The sequence below is a fragment of the Mus caroli genome, unplaced genomic scaffold, assembly GCF_978045245.1.
Source record: "Mus caroli unplaced genomic scaffold, Mus_caroli_1 scaffold_16, whole genome shotgun sequence".
Classification (NCBI taxonomy): domain Eukaryota; kingdom Metazoa; phylum Chordata; class Mammalia; order Rodentia; family Muridae; genus Mus; species Mus caroli.
Genome location: NW_028227271.1, coordinates 26,973,129 through 26,999,049, shown reverse-complemented (window position 1 = coordinate 26,999,049; position 25,921 = coordinate 26,973,129). Strand labels below are relative to the sequence as shown.

General features: G+C 47.1%; 1 protein-coding gene across 37 annotated transcripts in view; it reads right to left on the bottom strand.

Annotated features, from left to right (window-relative positions):
* Positions 1-12,157: 12,157 nt before the first annotated feature.
* Positions 12,158-25,921, bottom strand: part of Rbfox2 (RNA binding fox-1 homolog 2) — a 227,604-nt gene continuing 213,840 nt past the window's right edge. For 20 of the 37 annotated variants that reach the window (XM_029469575.2, XM_085831837.1, XM_029469568.2 and 17 more), the window contains 4 exons: positions 23,016-23,047; positions 19,240-19,328; positions 18,750-18,822; positions 12,158-17,361 (listed from right to left, as the gene is read on the bottom strand). In XM_029469575.2, the coding sequence (XP_029325435.1) occupies positions 17,307-17,361; positions 18,750-18,822; positions 19,240-19,328; positions 23,016-23,047 (249 nt within the window). In that variant the 3' untranslated portion in view covers positions 12,158-17,306. Of the gene's footprint in view, positions 17,362-18,749; positions 18,823-19,239; positions 19,329-23,015; positions 23,048-24,989; positions 25,033-25,921 lie in introns of those variants that run through there. The other 17 variants (XM_085831840.1, XM_085831832.1, XM_085831836.1 and 14 more) reach the window with 3 other exon arrangements.

Sequence of the window (25,921 nt, the reverse complement as noted above, 5' to 3'; positions counted from 1 at the left end):
CAGTTCCATATTGCTTCTTGGGAACAATCTGTCAACCTCTTACCTTCTGATGCTCTGAGGTTGTGGGAGGTGATTTTTTCCCCCCTCTGGCAATTTAAAGAATAAAAAAAGGCAGGAAAAAACCAGGTCTCAGCACTCAGGCAGATATTAGTGAAAGAGAGGCATTTGCAAACACCCGTATGAGCACGCGCGTGCGCACGCGCACACACACACACACACACACACACACACACACACACACACACACACACGGAGCATACAAAGCACACATGACAAAGCACATGAAGAGACAGACTCCCCATGGTGAGGAGGGAACTTAGATATGGTGTTCAAGTTTTCTGGGGAGGGGATTTCTATGTTTGGGGGGATGAGATGAGCCCCCAGTTCCCCAGAGGTTAGAAATGGATGCTTTAGGGACTAAATAACCCAGACAAAGGCAGGGAGGCTGACTGACTCCTGCAGAGACTTGAAAGTTCCACTGAACAGTCACCAGGGATGAGGGGGAGAGGCCAAATCTACTCCATCTTGGGGCCAGCCTCCATCTTCAAAGAAAGAAAAAAAAATGCCTGAGAATTTGACTTGCAGCTGATCCCAAGCTATACCCAAGTAGGAGGAAGGACCCCATTGGTAGTTATGCCTAGCTTCTTCCTAGCAAAGATTAAGTCAAAGATTAACCTGATTGTTTCAGGTGTACTTTCAGACCTTTTGCTTTTCTATACAGTCTTGCTTCAGAGCGCCCGCCTGTCTTGCAATAGTCATTCAATCAGATGCTTGCCAAGATAGACACCACCCCATCTGCTCCCATTTCCTATAAAGCCGTGTCCCAATCCGGTTCTGGGCTGCATCACTAAATATCTTGTGGGTCAGTGGTGAATCAGCCCAAACTTGAGTTTGTAATAGAGACTCTAATGTGATCACATCAGAAACGGCTCCTTGGTGGTCTTTTGGGTTTCATTAATGCTTCCTGGCAGAACAATGGGATCCCTGGGATGGGAGAAGAGGTCCCCACTGAACAGTTCCCTGGGGTTGGGGGAAAACATCTCTCTGAACAGATCCCTGGGGTTTCCAGGAGACTACTAGTCTTTGTCTTAGAAAAGGAAAGGCAGAAGGAAGGAAGGAAGGAAGGAAGGAAGGAAGGAAGGAAGGAAGGAAGGAAGGAAGGAAAGAAGGAGGAAGTCAGCCATTTTAAGTGTTGAAGTGAAAACAGCATGAATTTATCAAGGTCTCTTTTGTCTGTCTGTCTGTCTGTCTGTCTGTCTGTCTGTCTGCCTGTCTGTCTACCAGGGACCAGTCTGAGTCCTAGTCCCTCACTTTCTCTCTTTATTTATGCTTGCAGTCTGGAGACACACCACCTTGGAGAGTTACCCTTCTTGAAATCTGAAGTAACCCATATCTCCTCCTGGCTCCCCTAAGTCGGAGCAGACCCCTCTGCCTTCCATACATTGTTTCCAAAGGTGATTGTAGCTGGGCAGACAGTCCTGCCTTCCTGCATTGTTTCTAATGGTGATTGTGGCTGAGCAGACAGTCCTGCCTTCCATACATTGTTTCTAATGGTGATTGTGGCTGGGCAGACAGCTCTGCCTTCCTATATTGCTTCTAATAGCATTTCTGTCATTTTCCTGGCAGCTTTGAGGCAGAACAGCACTGGCTGCTGTGTGTTAAGTAAGCAAGGATGCTTCTAAACAGAGCCAGGCTTTGTAAGGCTGGTTATCATTGGTGGTGTGGTCAGGAACCCAGAAGTGCCTGCATTGTTCCCTGGTCCTTCCATCCTTCCCCACCATGGTTCCTGTACTAGCCCAGGAGACACAGGGACATAGGAACTGCCTGGCTTGTCTTCTGCCATAGGCAGAACTTACAGGCATTAGACTTGATTGTGTGGCTGAGGTCCCACAGGCCTTCCTATCCTCTAACCCCAGGACTGTGCTGCCCTCTGGCTGGTGGCCTGGAGGTGGACTAGAAAGCGGCCGAGCTGTGTTTTTCTGCTTCCTCATGAGAAAACAAAGAAGAGGGGAGTATGTCAAGTATGCTTCACCCTGGACCCAGAAACTGGCCACTACAGAACACCCTGTAGGTGTCTAGGATCTAACCTCTTCAGAGGAGCAGTGTACCTGGTTTGGGAGACAGAGCTAACCAGAGCAAGAGGGTGGATCTCACTTCTCTCCAGACCAGGCAATGTTCTAAGCATTTCCTGTAGATGAACATAAGGAGGAGGAGGAGGAGGAGGAGGAGGAGGGTGAAGGATTAAGGAATCTGGTGATGTGAGGCTCTTGGCTGGGAACCAGCACAGAGGAAACTTAAACAGCAATGAGTCATGAAGCCACTATGGAGATGTTGCAAGGCAACAATGGCTGTGTGTCACCTCTAACACTGAGCCATCTCATGTCCCAGAATGCTGATGGCACCCAGGGAAAACCCTAGGTGTTCCTGCTGCCATGCCTTCGCCCAACCATCAAGGACAAGTGCTGGAATTAAAGGTGTGCACCACCACCACTGGCAACTGGACAGTAACTAAGATACTCTCCCACCACAGGCCCCTTTATTCTTTATGCTCTTTTACACTTTGTCCAACTGTTCAATAAGCTGATACCCAGCCACAACCTAGATTTGCACTAAGACTATCAATGCTATTAGGCAACTCATTCTATATTTATTGACATCTTAAATATTTTAATTAATTATTATATGTGCATATATATAAATAATATATATTATGTATGTATGTATGTATATATAAAATATATAGCCAGAACTGGGTTCAATGAAAGACTCTGTCTCAAAAAAAGGTGGAACAGGCCACCCCACCATATGGCTCTGGCTTTGGACACCACTATGATGAAGTCACTAAACGTGTGATAAGGATGCTGACGCTGGCCCTCCATGATGACGGCCTCTGCTGGGAACTCGGGGGGAGAACATCTCAGTTGTTTTAAGGGCGGGCTAAGAGTTTAACCATGCTCCAGTGAATTTAAAGATAACACACTTTGGGTTTTCTTTTTTCTCTTTTCCTTTTTTCAAAAATAATTTGGGGGTGGGGCAGACATGGAAGGACTGGGAAAAGAGTGTGATCGGGTTGTATGATATCAAATTCCCAAAGAATCAAGAAAAATATTACATTAAAAAAAAGGTATGAAGTAGCAGTGGAAATTGACCCCCAACTTTCACATGTACACACATGAACTAGCATACCCACACCACATATATACATATGCATACCAAGCACACACACAGACATATGCACACAGACACACACACATATACAGTCTTACACGCACAGATACATACACACATACACATAGTCTTTTTTTTTGTTTGTTTGTTTTTTTTGTTTTTTCGAGACAGAGTTTCTCTGTGTAGCCCTGGCTGTCCTGGAACTCACTTTGTAGACCAGGCTGGCCTCGAACTCAGAAATCCGCCTGCTTCTGCCTCCCAAGTGCTGGGATTAAAGGCGTGCGCCACCACGCCCGGCTCCACATACACATAGTCTTACACACACACAGACACACAGACACACACACACTCACACACACAGATTTAAGATGACGATGATGACGACAACAACAACAGCAACAGACCCAAATAAGAAGCATATCTTACTTTTTTGTTGCTGTGATAAAACACCATGACCAAGGCAACTTCTAGAAGGAAGAGTTTATTTGGGGCTGACAGTTCCAGAGGGATAAGCATCCATCACTCTCATGGTGGGGATCATGACAGCAGGGAAGAACATGGTGCTGAGACAGCTCACATCTCCATTCACAAGCAGGAAGCGCAGAGAGAACCAATTCAAAATGGAGTGAATTTTAAAACCTAAGCCCATCTCCAGGGACATACTTCCTCCAGCAAGGCCACACCTCCTAATCCTCTCCCAAAACCACCAACAGGGTACCAAGTATTCAAATGCCTGAGACATATGGAAGTTGCTCATGCCAAGTGTTTGACCCCCAACAAGAAAAGTAACTTTGTAGCACTCTCTCAGGCCTCTGTTTGCAAAAAGAGTTGAGCAAAAAGGAGAGAGAAAAGTCTCACTCTTGTGAGACCTCAGCAGGAAACTGATTGAAGCCAGCACCATAATCAGGCCCTGGCCTACCGTTGATGGAGCCCTCATCCTCTCTTACTGTCCAGTTCCACCTCCTGGACTTTCTTCTCCCTTCCCAACCCAGGAGAGAGATCTCATGCTGTGATCCAGAGCCCTGGGCTCACCTGTGGATACAAGACCACAGTGCTTGCCTTGTGGGATGGGACTGAACCACACATCAGGTTCTGGAAACTGCACTGGGCTGTTAAATAGGCAGAACCCCACTGCTGTGCTACCCACCTGCTGATCTGATACCCTACCTGCCCCCGACCTCTGGCTGGTTCCTCTCTCCTGCTCCACAGTGCCGGGGGATGCTGGACCCTACTTGAACTGGAGTCGGTGGGTTACTTCCAACCTGTGCACCTCGTGTTCTTGGGAGAGGCAGAGATGGATTTTCCTTCTCCCCTACCCATGCTGGGGCAGCAGACAGGCTCTAGGAAGTGGGAGTCCTGGGCTCTTACCTGAATCCCATCACTGTTTGGGGTGTGATAGGGAGAGCCCCTGCCATGTAGGGTCAATTTACTTCTCTTAAAGGGGCTTGTACTTAGGGACACCATGCTGAGGCTCTGGTTACTCCTCTCTTGGCTGGCCTTGAGGAAGCACCCATGGCTTGAGTCTGCACTGAGATTAGCATTGGGATCTTCTGTACTTGTGGATGGCTCTCTAACACCTATGTATCTATAGCTATCCCGAAGCTCTGCCAGCCAGGAATCAGGCTGCTTGCTGTCTTAGCGTCATAGTTCTGTCCCTAGCTAGCTCTTGGAGTCATTGGCACGCTCAAGGAAGGCCCTAGCACCTGCCGCAGTGGGACTTCTGTGTTCTCAGCAGCTGCTGTCACCAGCATTTTGATAAATGTCTTAGGAAACAGAACTTAGTGGTAAGAATCAAAGCAGAGACTGGTGTCAAAGGATGGCGGTGGAGCCTGAGGCTTCCAGTTAGGGGTGGGACACCGGAGTGTGTGTGATAAACCTGCAGGGGGCACCCAGAGATTCAAAGCCAGCTCTGGCTCAGTGGTGGTCATGGGCCCTTTCTGGAAGGATGGCAAGGTACTGATAGTTAACCACTGACATACCTGCAGGGTTAACCTTTGCTTGGCCAGGTGTGCACAGCCTCCTATGTGGCTGGGAGCCTGGGGAGGAGGGGCAAGAGGGGCATGGGCTGAGAACCTTTGCTGAGGACCCGAGAGAGCGAGAGAGCGAGAGCTAGCTGTCCCCACAGTGCCTGATGCTTTTATTTCTAGACTTTCCTACTTAGAGTAATTTAATATCTACATGGAAATGCTGAAGTAAGAAACCACTACAAGAAAATAAGAATTTCTAGAATCCATCTGACTTTTATAAGGTGATGGAGAATACAACCAGAAGCCAAGGTCACAGCTGGGGATGAAAAAGAGGGGAAGTAAGCCTTTGCCATCCCCTGGCACCGGGTTAAAATGGTCTGGGGGGTGCCTGGACAATTTCTGGTTGATTCTGCTGTGTAACTAAATTTAGGGATCACTGCTTTAGAAAGGTAGGAGATGTGTTCTTTTTCTCCACAGTTTTGAGACTTCTTGAACATATATTTCATTTTCTCTGGAACCAGGGGCGTGTGTGTGTGTGTGTGTGTGTGTGTGTATGTATTCGAGTCTGTATGTGCATGTGGATGCCAGAGGTCAACCTAAGGAGTCATTCCTCAGGTGCTGTCCCCCCCTCCCCCCCCCGCTTTTTAAAGACAGCCTTTCACTGGAGCCCAAAGCTTAGATTAGACACCCCCCCCCCACCAAATGCTTGGATTAAAAAAAAAAAAAAAAGCCTGTATGAGAAATGCTTCACCAACTAAGCCACTAAGCCATCTCCCCAGCCCAGGCTTCTCTTTTGAAGATGGCAAGTCCGGAGGATGCATTACAAACATCTTGCCTGTTATGGATGTCAGCTTGGGCCAGGCTGTGTGCTGAGAACAGGTAAGGTAGGTCTGGAGGAGGGGGAACACCCAGTGAGGAGAGAAGCTGAGTGCCCCCCCCTTCAACTGTGTCACCCACCATTTTGTGCCCCTGGGTCTGTGCCTTGCCACTCTTTCGTCTGCGTTTGCATCCAGATGGACCATTTACTTACTCTGCTATTTATTCAGTGCCCTGGTGACCATGCTGTGCTTCCTGTCAAGCCTGAGAAAAGTAAGACAGGCAAGCATGGTGTGTAGAATGAAGATCTCCCCGCACGGTAACACCCTGGGCTCCAGCAAGCCTGCTGTGGGTCCCGTGTGCTACCCGAGTATGTAAACATGCCCTTTGTCCCAACAGGTAAACTTCCCCTGAACCTGGTTTTAATATCAACATAGATCTCAGCCCAGAAATTTCAGAGCTAGGGAATTTCTACTGCAGCAAGCCAGTGGCCATGAGGACAACAGACATGGCTTGTAGTAATTCTGGGGACACCAAAAAATCTGAAGACTCACCATTATTGTTTGAATGTGAACAGTGTTCTATGGAATCCTCTTTGAACACTTGGTGCCTGGCTAACAGTGCTGTTCTGGGAAGCTAGGGAGAGAGCCTTCCTTCTTCTTCTTCCTCTTTCCTCCTCCTCCTTCTTCTTCTTCCTTCTTTTCCTCTTCTTCCTCCGCCTCCTCCTCCTTTTTTCGAGACAGGGTTTCTCTGTATAGCCCTGGCTGTCCTGGAACTCACTTTGTAGACCAGGCTGGCCTCAAACTCAGAAATCCGCCTGCCTCTGCCTCCTGAGTGCTGGGATTAAAGGAGTGCGCCACTCGGCGCTTGTTTCTACTTTTTATTTGCTGCTACAATGTGGCCATCCTAAGCCTTCACTGTCACAGAATTCACACCAGTCAAATCTTCCTGCAACAATGGATTGCTGCCTGGAACCAAGAGCTAAAATCAACATCTCTTTCCTTAAGCTGTCTCTGTCGGATATTGTTTCAGCAAAAATTAATACATTTGTGGTCATTAAAACAGGTGAGTCACCTGTCATTTCAGCATTCAGTAGCCTGAGGCAGGAGGAATATCATGAGTTTGAAGCCAGTGGAGATCTTATTACAGAAAACCAACTTGGTTTTGCAAACAAACAAACAAACAAACAAACAAAGTCCAAAAAAGCTTTTGCTGGGTAAATATGGGATGTTTCCCAAGTTGCACATGACCCCACAGTACATTTATAATTGCAACGAAAAAAATTAAATCCCACCCCCTGCCACTCCTTAACCTACCCTGTTGTCTCACTGTCTTTGCACCTTTCATGAAAGATCCTGTTGTGTTGTGTACATTGTGTGAAGATTCATTCCTGTATATTCAATAGCTAATTCTACACTGGGGATTTCTAAATACTAGTCATTATCTTGGCATTATTTCTATAGTCCATCACTGGTCTCATATTTTGTAAATAACTTGTTCCTTCCTCACCTGTCTAAGGCAATCTAGAATTGTATATGATTGGCTGATGGCCAATAGTTGCATAGGAAGTTGAAGGCAGATTTGCAGGCAGAGAGAGGGACTCTGGGAGAAGACTTGAGAGGTGAGATTCACCAGCAGACATGGAGGTGGACGAATGGACCAGAGCGGAGCAGAGAGATAGAGCTAGGCACATGGCGGGGCATAGGCCAGGATTAGTCAGGATAGAGTAGTTAGGCAGACTTCCCAGCTAAGGCCTAAGCTTTACAATGTTAGTAAGCCTCTGTGTCCTTATTTATATTGCTGGCAGGTCTAAGAAAGTCCTGTTATATTGTTGGCCAAGCTGAGATGGAGTCTACATTCCCACTGGCTTGGAGTGAGAAGTGGTTTCACTTAAATACTCCATTACTGTTAGCCTCACATCCACATGCTACTAACTGGACTTAGTGAGTTAGTAAGATAGTAAGATGTGAAATAGGTAGGTGTGTGTGTGTGTGTGTGTGTGCACACACTCGAGTCATGACGTAACAGAACAGAACTGATTACAAGATAGATGAAATGACTCTTGGGCAGGGGTCTGCCTGTTGAAGATTGATCTGTATTTATAACTCAGTGTAACACAGAAAAGCTAGCACAGGCTTTGTTCTGCAATGGTTAGTTAGCATGTAATGGTTAGTTAGCATCTCTAACCTGTTGGTGGTGGTTGGTGGTTTGAGTAAGAACGGCCTCCATAGGCTCATGTTTGGAAACTTTGTCGAATAGCTGAAACTGTTTGGGACAGAGTAGGAGGTGTGGCCTTGTTGGAAGACACATGTCACTAGGGGTGGGCTTTGAGGCTTCAAAAGCCCACATCATTCCTGGTGTCTCTCTGCCTTTCGTTTGTGGATCAGATAGAAGCTCTCTGCTAGTGTTCCATTGCCGTGCCTACCAGCCTGCAACCAGGCTCAGACTCTTTGCAACCATGAGTTTCAAACTTTAAAAAAAAACAAAACAAAAAACAAACCAAAACCCCCAAACCAAACAAAAAAACAACCCCCCCAAACCAAACAACAAAAACCCCAAAACAAGTTGATATGCCCTGTTATCAATCTATTTAAAAATCAAATAGATTTCCAATCCCTAAGAGATCCCAACCCTGGAGAGCTTTTCCATGTACTCATGTAAGGGACATGCACCTCAGCACTTCTCTGCTTGGGCTTGGACTATGGGAAATTATAGATTTGGATTCCCAAACCATAATGTCGGATTTGGGATGGGTGACGTCAAGGGTGCTAAGAGCGAATTTCAAGGGGGTGACAACTGCCTTTCCACTTTTGGTGAAACTTTGGATGGATGGAAAAAATGCTGCTGTGCCCCACGAAGCAAGGGCGCAACTTCAGCTTAAAGACTCACCTCCATCCCAGCACCCCAGCGGCAGAGGCAGGCAGATCAATCTCTGAGGTCCAAGCCAGCTTGGTCTACCTTAGTTTCAGGCCTGCCAAGGGTAGAGAGACCCTGTGCCCCAAAACCAAACACTCATACTTACCTGTATGGCACTTCTCCAGTAAACTCACCGGCTTATTTTAAAGTCACTGTGTGCACATCGTGCTTGGCGGGTAGAAGAGTGAATGTAGGGGAAGGCAGTTGAGAATGGAGATGCTGTGGGCTGTACCAGTGAGTGTGCAAGGCTGTGCCACTGTGTGCCAGAAGCAGGAGAAACTTGGTGTGGGAGAAACATTTACGAGAGACAGTTGCTGTCAGCCGACACTGGATCATCAGAGCCTTGTGGACAGTGAATATCAATGCTTGCTCTAAAGACAGCCCTGTCTTATTAGGGAGAAACATTCACTGTGAGTCAAAAGTTCAAAAATAGGGGCTGGAGAGATGGCTCAGCGGTTAAGAACACTGACTGCTCTTCCAGAGGTCCTGTAGGCATTTGACCCCTCTCCCTGAGGATTTGGACTCTTTCAGCACTTTAGATAACCAGTTTGAAAGCTGAGCATGTTGGGACTAGAGAGATGGCTCAGTGGTTAAGAACATTGACTGCCCTTCCAGAGGTCCTGAGTTCAATTCCCAGCAATCACATGGTGGCTCACAACCATCTGTAATGGGATCCAATGCCCTCTTCTGGTGTGTCTGAGGACAGTGGCAGTGTGCTCACATATATAAATCTTAGAAAACAAAACAAACAAAAAACTGGGCACCCACAGTGACCAAACCACAGTGATGCACTTTAAAGACTTTTTATTTATGTGGGTGTACATGCAGGAAGCCAGAAGAGGGTGTCAGATCCCCTGGAGCTAGAATTAGAAGTGGTTGTAAGTTGTCCCATGTGGGTGCTAGGAACCGAATTTGGGTCATCTGGAAGAACAGCTAGTACTCTTAGCCACTGGGCCAGCTCTCCATCTAGGGACACGCCCACTTGCTTTTTGACTTTAATTAATGACTAGCTTACTAACTGCTGTCACAGCCTTGTGAGTCATCTTCATACCTGAGTGCTGACACTGAGCGGAAGCTCAGTGGAAGTGCAGGGAAGGGGGATGGAGAGTTGAGCTAGTTTTGCTGGTAGACTGGTAAATGGATCTTCAAGGAGCTGGATACATGGTTGCTCTTTTAGAAGAAAGCAGGCGAAAGCCTGGCAGCCTGACTGAGAAGCCAGGAAAGCCAGCAGAAGCCTGTGGACACCCTTTTCTCACAACCGAGATAGACACATGTCATGCACCTTCAGAGTATGGGTGCCATGGAAGGGAACCAGGGAGGGTCAAAGGACAGTGCTGGGAAGGGACTGTGCAGATGGGTGGTTAGGTCTTCCCAGAAGGATGCTTAGATCATGACCAAGCTGGAGCTGAGCTTGGTTAAGAACCTAAGATAAGAATGAGCTCAGCTGGGCAGGGCAGAGCCAGGGCCCAGAGGCAGGTAGAGAATAGCAACTCAGAGCTCAGACCTGTCTGGTGATGCTGTCCCCATGGGAGATGCAGGGTAGAGGAGATGAGGATGAAGGGTTTATGAGCGGTGCTGTTAGAATAGGCTTAGTGAAAACTGATCAGGAAGAGAAAGGTATGGGTGATTGAGCAAAATGTTTTATTTCTTTAACAAAGTCTCACTATGTAGACTAGGCTGGCCTTGAACTCAGAGATCCACCCGCTTCTGCCTCCGGATAGCTGTGATTAGTGGTATTCACCATCGCTCCTGGCCAGAATACAGGTTTATGCCACTTTCTAGTGTACCATGTGTTTTGGTCAGCAGCCTCCTTTGGCCTTCCATCTTACCATTAGCCTTCTTTTCCCAAGGGCTTTAGTTACCACACTCACCACTCACTGCTCAGTTCACAGCCCCAGGGAACTGCTGTGGCAGGAATGGCCCCCCATCCTTGATGCTGAAACTCTCATGTCCAGTATCAAGCCCCAGAGAGCCACCTGAATCACCTTTTTACCACACAGAGCTTCTGGTGACTGGATGTGTCCCTAATGGTGAGAAACAAGCTTCCACTGGCAGCTACTCAGTTTATGGGTATAGATTGTTGTTGGATTTAGTGACATTTTGAGATGTACTTAGGGCCAGAAATACACCAGGTAGACAGGATATGAGCTGCCTGGCTGGCCTCTGCCACTTCCCACGTGGTTTAGGACAAGATCCTCACTCCATGACTCAGCTTCAGCGTTCAGTGAGAAGACATGGCCAGGCTCAGTTTCTGTCTCCTCGGAAATGAACACACTATCCTGTCACTGTGTCACGGATGTACAAACACAGCCCGGGTCAGAGTCAAAGGCCTTTAGTGGCAGTGACAGTGTGGGTGGTAAGAGAATCAGCACAGGGGACAGTCCAGTGAGCCGCAGCTCTCCAAGCATGTGTTGCTGCTGCTGTGTTTGGGGAATCTGCCAGTTCTGGGGCCCACAGAGGCAGCCGAGAGGCCAGAGGTCACTGTGCAGGGCAGCACCTGGGACTGACCTGCTGCGCTTACATCATAGCTGATTCCTCATCCAGAAGACCGGGTGGCAGGAGATTGAAGGGCAAGCAGAGGCAGAGGGTAGCAGCTTGGTTGCCATGGAGAAGAGAGCTTGGGATTTTAGTGGGGGAAAAAAAATTAAACAATTTAAGATTGAAAGCCCTAGTCAGGAAAAGGGAAGAGAGGAGACAGGACCCTTAGCTGATAAAATGGGAAGGTTAGGTGCAGAGCACGGGGATGGGGTGGGGTGTGGGGTACCTCACCTGAGAGCTGAAGACCATTTGGGCAGGTAAGGAGAAGGAAGACGCCAAGGTTACATATCTGGGAGCAGAAATCCACTTGGGAGTCTGGGAGGATTTCCATGCTTCCCGTGACTTAGGAAGGCAGTGATCGGGGAAAGTTTAGGTATCTGGGATGTCGGCAGAGAAACTACCAGGGAGTGGTTGACGGCCAGTCTAACAGCAGAGACATTCCCCACAGTGATGGGTCAGGAGACAGGCAGCAGAAGCCAGGGAAGCAGGCACTTACCTAAGGAGTGTTCAGCGGTTCAGTGGAGCTGGCAAATGGTGCCAGGGGCCCTGAAAGTGGCCCTGCAGCTGGAGGGTGAACCTCACCTCCAACGGGTGGAAGCCTGCTGCCAGCAGAGAGCAGCTGAAGGAGCCACCTCTCTTCTAGCTCCTGGCCACCCAGAAGCCTTTCAGGAAGAAGTGCTATGGTTACTCTTCCTCTTGCCAGGCTAGAGCCCGGAGTTCAGGCAAACAAGAAGGAGCCAAAACGCCAGGGGTGGTGTTTCTCTCTTTTATTTAAAAACAGTGCTTCATTACCATTTGCAAAGGCTGAGGCAGGGCCCCTCCTTTGCTAAGAGTTTATAAAAGCCAGCAACATGATCAATAATTTATACACATGGAGAGTAATACAAAAAATAATGAATAAAAGCTAAAGATCTAACTACTCAACCTTCACAATTCCAGCTACTTGATAATAGGAGTAACCCAATGAATACTGTATGGTCTGAAAGCTACTATACAATATGATTCTTAAGGAGGAGGAAGAGGGAGGGAGGGAGTTAGAGACTGTCACAAAGCCCTGGGTGCTTCTCTGGAGTTAGCAGGGAAACAGGACCCTGGGCAAGCAGCTCGGGTGCCCTAGGTGGTGATTCTGGGAGAGGATGGGGGTGGGGAGGAGACACAGCGGGGTGGTCAGCTGGACAAGCATCCGCGTATGCCCCCCATGTCCCAGTGGTGCCTGTCCTGCCATGGGGAAGCCACATGTGCCAGGCAGGCCACTCCCTGCCACAGGTGTGTGGAGAAGAGCGAGGTTCTGTGGTACTTTGAGCCTTGAAAAAGAGAGAGACTCAAAAACTGAGAGCCTCAGTTCACTCTGCAGCTCTAACTTACACGTGTCCGCCCCAGGGTGGCTCTAGCTATTCACAAGCTGAATGCTGACAGAGGGAAAAGTCATGTCTCTTAGGGGAGAAAAAGGATCAGCTCATCACTCGATATATAATGCAGCCAAAACGGGCTGCCCAACAAGCACGCACACAAAAAAATACTGTCAACAGAAAATACAAGAAACCACCTAAGCTAGGAGTCCTGATGGGGACAGACAGCGACTAAAACGCGTCAGTCCCCGGAAAAGACAAACCAAAAGCATTTTCTGAAAAACTCAAAAACTCGCGTGCCCCTGGGAATCTGGCATTGGTAACCGGAAGAGGGAGGGAAGGAAAGAGCATTGCTGTTCCCTTTTTGCCTGCCAGGGTGAAAGCAGCCCCACCCAGCGCTGGCAAGTACAGAGGGCTGCCCCCGAGGTGGGAGGTCTCTGCAAAGGCAAGGGTGAGTTTTGGCTGATGGGCAGTTCTCAGTTACCAATCCCTGCCAGCCAGCACCGCCATGGCTGAACTCATCTACCGTTTTTTCCTGAGTACACTGTAACTGGCTACAGTTTCGGTAACTTGCATAAGAACATGGCTTCCACAGCCAACCACAATACTTCAGGGACCTGTGCCCCCTGACTCACTTCTATTGCCTCGCTGAAGAGTTTGGCAATCTGTGGTAGTTGGTGAGCCTTTCGAAAGGAAAGTTGCCAAGGGACTGTCCTGCACTCAGTAACCTAGAGGGCACATGCTGGCTTAGGACACCCAGAGCCTGCTTGGGATGGGGCCCTGTTTCCCGCTCTAGCCCAGGGATGGCAACTGCCTGGCTGATGAGGAAGCAAGGAGAAAGGAGGTACACAGGAGAGGGGATGGGTGGGAAGAGGCTTCCGGACAGCAACATTTCCAAAAATATAGTGTTTTATGCAACAGAGAATCAAGTGTCACTGGTGTATACTACAAATGATCAGACATTCTCAAGAGCATGACAAAAGAAAACACATGTTTACATTAGATGTTCACCGTGCCCACTATTGTTTCCTATCTGAAAACAGTGCAAACAGGTAACTTATGCTTTAAACACCAAGACCCCTTCCCCACCCCCCAAAGTCCCTTTCCTCCTAATATCTGGGAGAAAAGTCTGCAATTTTGCAAACATTGCCATGCTAGAGGTTTGAGTAGTGGAGAACTGGCTGGGCCAGAGGGGAAGGTTGGCCAGGCAGCTTTCCCCCCCTTCCTGGCACACCCGTGTTCCAGACTGCCCTTGATTGGCCTTGTTCGCCTGGCACAGGGAGGGGCGCACTATGCTCTTCTTGCATAGCCTCACATCCTTCTCATCTCAGTGTCTGGAAGCTACATGACTAGGTACAGGATGGAGGTGGTCTCGGACCTGCCCGCTGTGCCTCAAAGAAAGCACAGACTAAACCAAACAGTTCAGCCCCTGAGGAGTCCATACTTGAGGAAAAGCCACAAGCTCTCCTTAAACTAAGAGCCAAGCGCCAGGCAGTTTCCAAGGGAAGGAAACACGGCTCAGTTCAGACAGCGGCTGCTGCAGGGTGACGGTGGCGGAGGTTCCTGGAAACCTGAGAGCCTTAAAATGACAAGGAGCATGGTGCTTCTGGGCTGAGGTTGAACTAAGTAACACAGAAATTCTAGAAAAGACCTAAGGCAGCTCTCCGGGCTGAAAGAGGAACAGCCAGACATTTTCACTACAAGTCTCCTTAAAGGAATCCAGCTTCTAGTAAGATTCGCAGCATAGAAAGCCCAGGCTACAGAGGCCTGCAAAACTGCAAACACCCTTCTCACACTGCGATTCAGCGTCAGCCAGCTTTTCGAAATCATCACCCAGAATCCTCTAACAGAGTCATAAAATGCCCGTCTCCTCTAGCCTGCTTCCTAAATCAGTCCAACAAGCCAGTACAGTGGCCTAGAGGATCAACCATGAGGCCAATATAGTGAAATCCAGACACTTGGGGGAGCCAACTCTCAGTGCTCACCCTGAAATCCAATGACCTTTGCATACAAAGCCAACTCCATCTAGTCTTCCTTGGAAAAGGGCCTGAGGAAGTGGCATCGGAGAGTGTCCTTATCCATGCAGCAGAGATGCACTGGCAAACAGACTGGCCTTGGAGGCCTCAGCCAGAACCAGCTGAACTGAAGTGCATGAAGGCCCCTCATGCCCCTGCAGCATGGGCCATGGGACTGTCCTCTTCACCCTTTGTGGCCACCCTTACTCCTGTCTAGGAAAGAAGAAGCCTTCTTCAATTCTTTCTCCCTTTCTACCATTTGTGGATACAACTGTCGAGAGACTGGCCTAGTCTCCACTAGGTAAAGGGGCTTGCCTTTCTGTGAGAATGGCCCTTATTAAACAAAGACCCAAAATGTCTGTTCCTTTAGCCAGTAAATTTTCTCAAAAAGAAACAAGAGAAAGAAAAATTCCTCGCCCCCATTCTCTAGAACTCCAAATGGCCCCAGCCCATCCCTTCCCCTTACTAAAATATTTATGTACATACAATGAAAACTGTCCTAACAGCAACAACAAACCAAACTTTGGCTCGGGGGAAGGGAATCCATAAGTGGCCAGCAGGCAGGCAGTCTTGTCTCCTATTCCACATGTTGCCCCAGAACCAGTGACTACACTGAGGTCTCTGGCTTCCATGTTGTTTCCTCAGGTATCATGGGAGATAGGATCTGAGGGCAAGATGGTATATGTCAATTGCAGGTCAAGGCCCTCCCTGCTTACAAAAGGATGCTTGATGAGGTCAAAGGTCAGCCACTTTAATTCAGGGACATGAATCATTTATCAGTCAAAAATGTGTAGAGGCAGAGGCGGCAACAACAACAACAACGACGACAACAACAACAACAGAAGAACCAAACCCCAATAAAATAAAACAGACCCTGACAAAACCAAAACTCACGTCTCTGAACTACTCCCTTTAGCAGCGATCCCTCAGGTGAACTGACCAGGGAGCCAGCTGACATTCCCATTTCCTAATGCCTTCATTTTGGAGCCTCTGTGGGACCCTTGCCTTTCAGATACATCTCAGGTTTGGGGGAGAGAGAAGTCCTTTGGAAACAAATCTGAAGCCAGGTCTCACTGCCACGGCCCTTGCAGAAGGACCCTTGTCATTTTACATCCTCCTTCCAAGGTAGGCTTAAAGTCCATGGCCTGTCTTCTTAACGTTCCCCGAGGGGTCCAGGTGCTTGGCTGTGACTCTGGAGGACACTGTGAAGCTGGATGCAGTGGCCACAAGGGCTGGAGACTCACAGAGGCTCTGGAAGATGGAAATTCCTATGGCTTTGGAGTGAGGACAAACTGCCTCTGCCTGCCCTTACTGGTCCTCATCAGTACACTTGTAGGACAGCCAGCCTAGGGGCTTGGTTCCTTACCCTGCCCCAGCAGAGGCTTTCTGATGCCTTTCTTACTCTGTACTGACTTCGTGCTGCAAGAAAACGAAGGGATCTCAGATTGAACACCCCCCTTTTCTCTTCTACACACTCTTTAATGGCTCTGAACAATTTGTACTTTTAATCCTCATACTGTGCCCAGATACCTGGGGGGAAATCTGGCCACTGACTATTCATTCTTCGGTTCCTGGATCCCAAATCCCTGAATCTTGAGGACATGGGAGCAGCAATGTTAATAAAAGAACAGAGGAGTTGCACAGTGGCTCAATTAAAGGGGCAGCAGCCCAGCAGGAATGCTGAGGTTTCTGAAAAGAAAAGAAACAAGTGTTTTCCTATCCTGGAGCTCACTCCAAGATCATTGTTGTACTGAGGTGTTTCTCATCCACAGTCTGAGAGCGTGCTTGGAAATACCAGCACTGTAATTCCCAAAACCATGCCAACACTCTCAGGCTGTGCCTGTAAATGATTGTAAAAAGAATATGAAGGCAGGAGGGAAGAGGAGAGAAAAGAATCTTTTAAATTCTCCTGTTTTGCAAGCACAAACTCCTACCTAAAGGCATGTGGATTCCAGCCACAGCCAGTCAGAGCCTCCAGCCACAGCCAGGCCAGGAGGGCACACTGCTGCAGAGCTGGCCTCCACTCTGCTTATCCCCCCAGCCATCAGCACCAGATCCACTTTGGTAATTCTGTCTGCTGGCTTCTGATCAAATACATGTATCAGCTCCTTCCTCCTCGACTGTCTCCTCTGTGACCCACAGAATAAGCTAAGTGTGGACATACAGACGTGGAAATGCACTATCTTTTTTTTTTTTTTTAACCACAGTTTTAAAAAAAGCAAAAATAAAAATAACAAAAAAATTCCCAAACAAAAAACAAAACAAAAAACCCCCCCAAAAACCAACCCCCCTCCAAACAAAAACAAAAATTCAAAAACAAAACAAAACAAAACAAAAAAAGCACAATCTTTGGAACAAAAGAATTAAAGGCAGAAATTTAAAGGAAAAAATACATATTCAAAGAACATAGTGAGGTATAAAAAAGTATTCTCTCTTTTTTGTTTGTTTTCCTCTTCATCTTGCTATAGAGTCCTCTACTAGTAAATATTGCAATAGCCAGGCCTCATGAACTGGGGGCTGTCCCATTTGCAGGGGTCTCACGTCACTTCAGTAGGGGGCAAATCGGCTGTAGCCACCTCGGTACAAACTCGCCTGCAGTAAGTAGAGACATAAGAATATTGAAAGGGTGAGACAAGCATGGGAAATGAGGCAAGATGTCCGGAGAGGGCAACTCTCTCTCCTGGCAACCAGACAGTGGAGACATCACAATGGCTGACTTCACGATTGTATGGCTAGGCACAGAAAGTGGACTTGATATGGTTTCTGTATGCCTATCTGTCTTTGTAATGCTGTACAGTCCTGGCTGAAACTGGATTGCTGACCTCCCTTCAAGCACATGACTGTCAGAGTGGGCTACCTTTGACAACTTCTCGGTAGAGGTGGCCACATCCTGTGTTCTGGATGATGCCACATTTAAACCCAAGATAATTTTTCAACTAATGAAACAGATCTCCTCTATAATCTATAAAATACAGTTGTTTCTCTGTATCCATGGGGTACGGATTCAAGAAATGCCCATGGATGCCCAAACTGCAACAACTCTGGTCTCTTGTTAGAAAAGGTTTACTGTTTGCATATAACTAGACCTGTTCTCCTACATGACTCATCTATACAGCACCAGGAAAGACTCACAGAAGGCTTAGTGCTCTGCAAATGGCTGCTACACTGTACTGTTGGAGGCTAACAAGGAGAACAGGTCTACATGTGTTCAATGAAGATAACATCCTGAAACTGTGGCTGCATCGGAGGTATGCGAGTGCTTGCTACTCTGCTTGTTTCCTTACCTTGGTCAACTGACTTTCTCTGGTATCTTATTTCTCTTCACATGAACCTTCCCAGGTCTCTTCTCCTGGGTCTTTGTTTGAGGGTCTGGGATTTTTCATTTAGCCTCACTATGGAGTGGCCTGCCCTTGCAACTATGAATGCCAATCAGTAAGTAGTAAAGGCATCTAAGCCAAAACCAAGAAGGCAGAGTGAGAACATCAGTTCTATGGATTATTCTAGACTTGCTCTATGTACTACTTCCATGCTTCCCGACAACTACTACTAGAACCTGCCTCTGCAGTGTTCACAACACTGGAGTCCCAGTGCTATATACCAGAAGGCAGGAAGGCAGCAGGCACACTGTAAGGCATCAGCAATTACAAACTGAGCACAGCGAGAGCTTGCTGGGAGAGCTGGACACCTTACCACTCCTAAGTCTTTGGTACTATCAAGCACACTATGCTTGCTACCGGATGCACCTGCTAAAGGAACCCATTCCCATTGTTCTCTCCTAAATGATGTCATTACTTGGGAAGATTGTCACCATCAAGCCCTCCTTCCTACTGCCTTTAAGCAAGTGACATAAATTCCCAGGGTCTCATATGGCTTCCACACTTTGGCAATGGGTGAAATTACGATGCATTACTTTCCCAGATCTTTCAAAATTTGCATGTAGAGGAGTAACATGGCTTAAGAAAAAAGGTATATAAACTTACCACAGCGCCAACTCCATAGCTGGCGGCAGGGGCGAGGGCATGGTAGGGGTCAGCTGTGTACACCCTGCCGTAACTGGAAAGGAGAAGCACGGGGGTCAGACAAAAGCAGTTGAGACCAAGACTGAAGGCCCTGTGCTGCAGACCTGGACTATTAATAGGGAAAATGGCAGATGGAAGAAGTCTTCCTATCTCTGTTCCTGAGTGCAGTAACTGGGAAATCCTACTACTATAAAATGGCAAAGAAGGGGTCAAATGGGAAAGAAGACCAACTGTATTCACAGCCAAAGAAGAGACAGAACAAGAAAGCAAGTACAGAAGAGGCTAAGCCTGGGTGCTGTGTGGCAGAAGCCATGAAGGACAGACTCAATAAAGAGCCAGGCTGGCAGGAGCCCAAGGACTCAGGGCAATTCTGGAAATGGTGAAGGGCGAGAGGGATGCTGCAGATAGCACGGTGTGACTCAGGGCCTGCTTGCTCTGGCTCTGTACATACCCGTCGCTGTAAGCGGCTGCAGCGGCTGCAGCAGCTGTGGCTGCGGTTGCAGTAGCAGGCTGTGCATATCTGTAGGCTGCATATCCACCCTACAGGAGAGAAGAGAACTGACTTTACAGCTACCTCTCCCCGAGACAGACACCCCTCCCCCCAGACAGACACACACGTGTAGACACAAGGACAGACACAAACACAGACACACATGGAAAGAGATGTTTCAAACTGCACCAGTTTGCATGTTCCTCCTATGGTAGGAAATCAAGCTTTAGCCAATGTAGAAATTTGCTTTCCAATTTGTGACAGTAAGAAAAATAAAGTACACAGGTACTACCTAGTAATTTTAAGAAATACATATATGATTTTGGATCTTACTTCACAGTGTCTTTTTGGAACTCTTGACATGGAAAATATTCATGAAATGTTAGGAGAATTGAATCAACATTCATGTAACAGTTGAAAGAATTAAAATTTACTACCCCCATCAGTGTCAATGTCAGACTCTCTGTACTGGGATTGGCTTGTCACTAAGAATGCAGCAGGTCACAGGAAGATCTAACCCAGAGCTTAGGTCCATCTGGCAGAGCATGTCTGTCAAGAGCAATACTGAGAAGGAGGAGCCAAGCAGACCAGACATCAGAGAACTGCCTATGAATCAATAAGTCTGCTAGTCAGAGTGGCTGGGACAGAGATTGTAGCCTTAAAAGCTAACCGTTTAACCCTACTTCTCTCCGGGAAAACCTCAACTCTAGCCCACATTCCAGACTTGGGGAAATCAGATTGCAAATGGCTTATGATGAGCTCTGATGAGGTCAGACATGCTTCAGCTGCTTCCTTTTCCCACAGCAACCTTTGGGAGCTTTTTTCCCCAGTGGATCATATACCTTCTTGAGAAGTCCTGAGGAACTCAGAGCCATCGCAGCCTACTACTCCACCTGCATTTTGATGAACTAAACAAAGGCAATTGATGTGTGTATGAACAGAGATGTTCCTTCTGGAAGCACTCAAGGACAGTGAGGCAGGGCGATACAACTGGTATCATTGTATCCTTCTATAACCCACCTACTTTATCTGATTCAGAGATACTTAAAAACAAAACCAACCAAACAAGCAAAGAAAAAAACTCCAAAAACCCAAGACAGGGTTTCTCTGTGTAGCCCTGGCTGTCCTGGAACTTGCTCTGTAGATCAGGTTGCCCTTGAACTCAAGAGATCCACATGCCTCTCTGCTTCCTGAGTGCTGGGATTAAAGGTATGTGCCATTACCACATGGCCAGTTACACATTTTTATTGCCATCCTTTGGCTGTCAAAAATATCTGTTCAGTTGGTCCAATTGACTCAGGTGGTTCAGTCATGAATCACACACAAAACAGTGTTTATTCCTGTAGAAGGCCCACATCCTAGGTCAGCCAAGTATCCCATTCTTCTCCCCCTTTGAATGCTCAGGTCTTTGCTAACTTTGCAAGAGATATTCCACATTTCCCAGTTTTGGGGCCATTTTTTAGGGTTGAAGAGATGTGTGTGTTTTTGTGTGTGTGTGTGCATGTTCGTGCACACAGATTTGCCTAGAGATAGAGCTACCCTAGGCTGTCTGGGAACTTGCTATGTAGAACAGGCTGGCTTTGAACTTACAGAATACCTGCCTCTTCCTCCTGAGTGCTGGGATTAAAGGTATGAGCCACCATGCCTGGCTAAGAAGTATCTTCTAATGGGACCCTTGCTTTTCCATACCTAGCAGTTCTGTGTGGCTTCCCTGATTCCTGATACCTTTCATTGTGAAAAATAATTTTATGAGCTTGTAAGTTTTCTCACCTCATATGGCTCTCCCAGTCTACGCTGTAAGAATTCAGGGTCAGCAGCTTCAAATACACATTTAAAGTGCACTGGCTCTTAGCTGCTACGCAACACTCCTTTGCTGTCACCCTTTCTACAGGTGCAGGGACAGTCTGAGTTACCATTATCAGACCCTGTAATGACATGGCCAAAGTGGAGTGTGGCAGGAAGCATCCTTGTGACTTTCAGCCATATCTACTACAAGAGCAGGCTGGACCCCGACCCCCTCCCCGAAATCCCTCACAATTGGCTCCACAGAGCTAGCTCCAGTCTTTTTGACCTCAGTCCTTAAGCCTTCACAGAGGACATAGGGTGATGAAAACATTGGTTAGAGAACAAAAAGCTCATCGTTATAGCTCAGTCTTTATCTGAACCATGAAGGCTCAGCTGTTCAGTCTATGTAGATATGGTTCCATTTTTCAGAATGGAAGCTGAATCTTTAGTGAGCTGTCTTTGTAATAAAGGTACTTTGATACTATGTTTTCTCTTCAGCATTCCTTCAAACACCAAGATAATCTTCACAATTTTAGAACTTTAAGATAGTGAAAGCAACTACATCTTGGTCTATGCTTAGCTAGGTACAGCATTTACAGGCTGAAGCAGGTTCTTTCTGATGGTTTAGATTCAGGGCTGATCCCAGGGAGCTTGGGAGTTACTGCATGCTGTCTCCAATTGCAGCTCTGAGTCGTGGCTGCTAACAGGGAGGATGGGCTCCTAAGCAAGGCAACTGACAGCAATGGTTCCCTCAGTGGCTTAGGTCCTTCCTTTCAGGAAAGAAATGGGCCTTCGTTATTGCAGTAATTTGCTTTCATGAGCAGGCACTGACTTTGGGGTCTGAAATATTTTATTGACACTGATGGGCTTGGGAGAAAACTGGCAACAATGAGAACAACATTAATGCTTTTGATCAGCAGAGGTCTTTAAACAGAAGTCATTTAAAGGAGGGCTACATGTGGGCTGTAGGGTTATCAAGGCAACCCAGCACTTCACCCACGCCTAAGGGAAAGTGCACTGTGCACCAGGAAGTGATCCCTCTCAGATACATCTTACTCCAGAGGCTTTCTGCTTTTGCTGACATTAGGTATTCTACAGACCCTTACATAAAACTCAGGACAAAATTTACAACAAACAATTGACTTAACTGCATTCTAGGTTTTACAGTGTACAAAGATTCCAGGCTAAGATGTTCCCATCCCCCGATTTGACTTTAACGAGTAAATTTGAAGGCACTTATATACAGAACATGAGAGCAAAGTGCAGTTTGAAACACCAAGATTTTCATTACTGTTTCTTAAAATTTTCAAAAAGAACAAGGTGGGAGTAAGGAGAAGAGGGCTCAGGCGTGGGGGTGGGGGGGTGGCGCCACATTAATATTAATCACATTAAAACTGAGCATGCCGACATCCGGAGCTAAAACAACAGCAAAACCACCACGTCCAGACTGGCACTGGCTAACTCTATCTATCCCAGCATTCTCTTGGGACAGCGGTTTGCCCTAGGCTCTACCACAAGCTCGGTGAAGTACACAGCCTCAATTACTAGAGCGTGCAGCCACAACGACCTGGTATTACGGAAACAGTCAGTCACCACTTGAGTTAACATTCCATACCCTAACAACTGGCCCCTCCCCAGCCCAAAGGAGGAGTAAATCTTGCCCACCCGAGCCCTGGCCCATACCACAATGTTAATAATTATAACAAGCAGTAACCCATCTGTTATATCAGAGAAGGGAACAGAGACTCCACTGAGAGATTTAGAGTGAGATGTTAACATTTCTTCAGCTGACTGCACAAACAAACAAACAAAAAAAGAGGAGAAATAATTCATTTGGAGATATGAAGTCATGAATAGCTGATGTGTATTGCTTTTAACCATGCACTGATGCAAAACTGAAGCAACCATTAATAAAAATTAAAAAGGACATATGTATTTACACACAATCAGACCTGTTTGATCTGAAGCAGTTTGCAGATTCTATCTGTGTGTGATTTGAAATAAAACAAAAAATGGGGATTAGCATGGCCACAGCACACCAGAGTGTAGGAGGGCACACACAGACGGCTTCTGGAACTCAGCTGCTTAAGTCTGGCACGGCTAAGCCTGGCTCAAATCCACACATGCCCCTTGAAAAATGGTTAATTTTCTTTGTAACCTTTCTAAGTAATGCCTGACACTCCCCGTTTGGTGGCCCGAGCCCATTCTTCAACAGAGCTGCTCAGGCGCGCTCTCCGGGAGCAACTGCAGACTCTATCTGTGCTCTTCCAAGACCCCTGTGTCTGAGAATCTCATTCTCTCAGTTACTTGTCACACTCTTGCTCCCACTCCCCAGCTTCTTCTCAAGGCTTAATGCTGCTGCTTTAGACCCCTTTACTAATGACTTTCCACAGTGTTAAAGGAAAGCTGTTCCCCATACCCAGTGCTACCTCTTTGAGGTTTTCTACTTCTTCCCTAAATCAGGTTTATCGTGGGATTGACACTGTACCTCTGGGCTTCTTCTGTAGCATTTCTGCAGGTATGTTTGAAACAAAGCAGAAGTTCTAACCATTGTCCCCTACATGTGACCCTTGTCTGAACACCTAAAGATTCTTATCTTGTCTTGATTTTAACCTTGCCTTTAATTTTACTGTATTTTTGCTTTAGGTTTACATTAAAACAGGACTTTGGTGAGCATGTGATGTCAAGACACCTTCTTTCTACCTGAGAGACAATGACATGTGACACTGAGGAGGAAAGTGTGTAGCTCAAGACCAGCAGACAAATGAAAGCTTGTTATCTCATGTAGTGTGCAGATGGACAGAGCAAGGCAAGTGTGTGCATGTACAGGCACGTGTGTAGGGGCCTGGCAGGCGTGACGATTAACATCACCACCGAGGAGTAGAGATCTGTTCTACTTAGCCAGGGTCTAATGTTTGGCCTCTAAGAACCACTGGATTTGGCCCTGGATGATCCTAATGCCCTCTGTCCCCACGCCAGCTGAGAGCCTCAGCCACAGGAGACAGGGAGTTCATGCAGACACAGCACAGGCTTGAATACAAAATTCATAATTTCTGCTCTGAGTGGACATATCTACATATTCCAAGTGTCACTTAAGTTCCATCTCATCGTCATTTCAATTTGGGGTTAATGAGAGAAGCTGTTATGATCAACTTGATCAGCTTTGACTTACACGATTTATGAGAGATGAAGTTTAATGAATTAAATCTTTCAAATACTTTGGTATTCCTATTTCTCCAAATTAGTTGATTTCTGCAATATCACTGGGTTACATGAAGTAACTGGGTTATTAATTACAGACTATTTTTTTTCCTCTGAGTGTCAAGCTATTGAGAAAACTCTCTAATAAGTGTGCTATTATCCAAACACCGATCTTCTCAGGTGAAAGGAAAGAGGGCACAGGAGCTATGTGTCCCGCATGTGCAGACCTGTAACAACGCCACACTTCTGCAGCAGCACAGTCCATTTCTGACTCTCATTTCACTGGGCAGCTAAACATGGGACTTAACGCCCGCCCTGTGCAGACAGACCTCTGCCTGCTTCCTTTTGCCATCTCTTTCACAGTTAGCACTCTCAGCTGCTAAGGTCTCCAATATAAAAGACTAGTTTAAATAGCACAGGCAACTGTGACTGACAGGCTGAAAGAGGCAGCAGTGGTTAGATCGTGGACCGTACATGTGATGTACCTGTGGCTCATGTGTGCTGAGGGGGCTGGAAGGCTCATTCAGAAGGGAGTGGCATGATGTGTGGATGTGATGTGGGCACTGCTGAGGTAGCAGGGCTTAGATCACACGCTCACAAGTCTTGATTGTCCAAAAAAGCCTCTGTTCCCATCTCTAACGTGGAGCTGGAATGGTTAGTATAATTCAATTTTTTCACTGCAATCCACAATCTGATTGATTGGCAGGTCACACTGGCACTCCTACCTGAGGTATTTTAGCGCTAATGATTGGTTCCTGTAACACTATTCTATAACAGAACACAGGAAGAGCAGTTCAAAAACACAGCTGTGGAAGGAAAACAATCATACAAAGAGCCCACCATGGGCTGCCAGCCTTTTCTTTCCTTTGGATGCAAGCATGCTTTTCACAGGGTGAGAGTCAGGAGCATTTGTTACCCCACTCACAAGGTCAATTAGTGTGAACTTTGGCCTTCTTAATGGGAAAAAGGGAGGCAGCAGGGATGGGGAGTGGACATATCCCTATCCTGGAAGAGAAGGGCTCTTTACAAATGGAGGATGTGATAGCTAGATCAGGACATTTTGTCCCTAATAAGTAAGCCATAAGGAAGCAGAAAGAAAGAAAAGAAAAACAATGGCCCCCAGGAACCACTCTCAGAACAGCAAAGGAAGACTCAGTAGCGCCTGCACTGAAGTACCTCTCTCTCTCTCTCGAGAGACTTCTCCTCATTCTCTGCCTGGGCCGGAGTGGTTTTTGACACACTAAATCCTGCTCTCACCCTACTGTAGTACACACTTCTGAGGAAACTAGCTGCAAAGGCATGGTGATGGGTTTCCAGTGAGGAGATGTACAGAGAGAAGCAGAACAAACGCAGGGAACAGTCAGCTTGTGTGTGCCTTTAAGACCCCTCTCCTCAGCTCCCTCACACCTGCACCATCAGTTTAACAGCTCCAGCTAGAATACTATAGTGCAGTTCTGGTTTGTAGCAGAGGGCTTAGATATGATCTCAGCACTAGTGACCAACTTGTGTCCTCCCAAGGACTCTGTGTTACATGGGAGAGAGGGAGAGGAAGCAGGCAGCAGGGCTCTTACTAGCAGGGGCCACTGGGAAGGGTGTTCTGATTAAGCCACTGGATTACCTATTTAAGATTCTGTAGATCATTCATTTAGATTGAAAA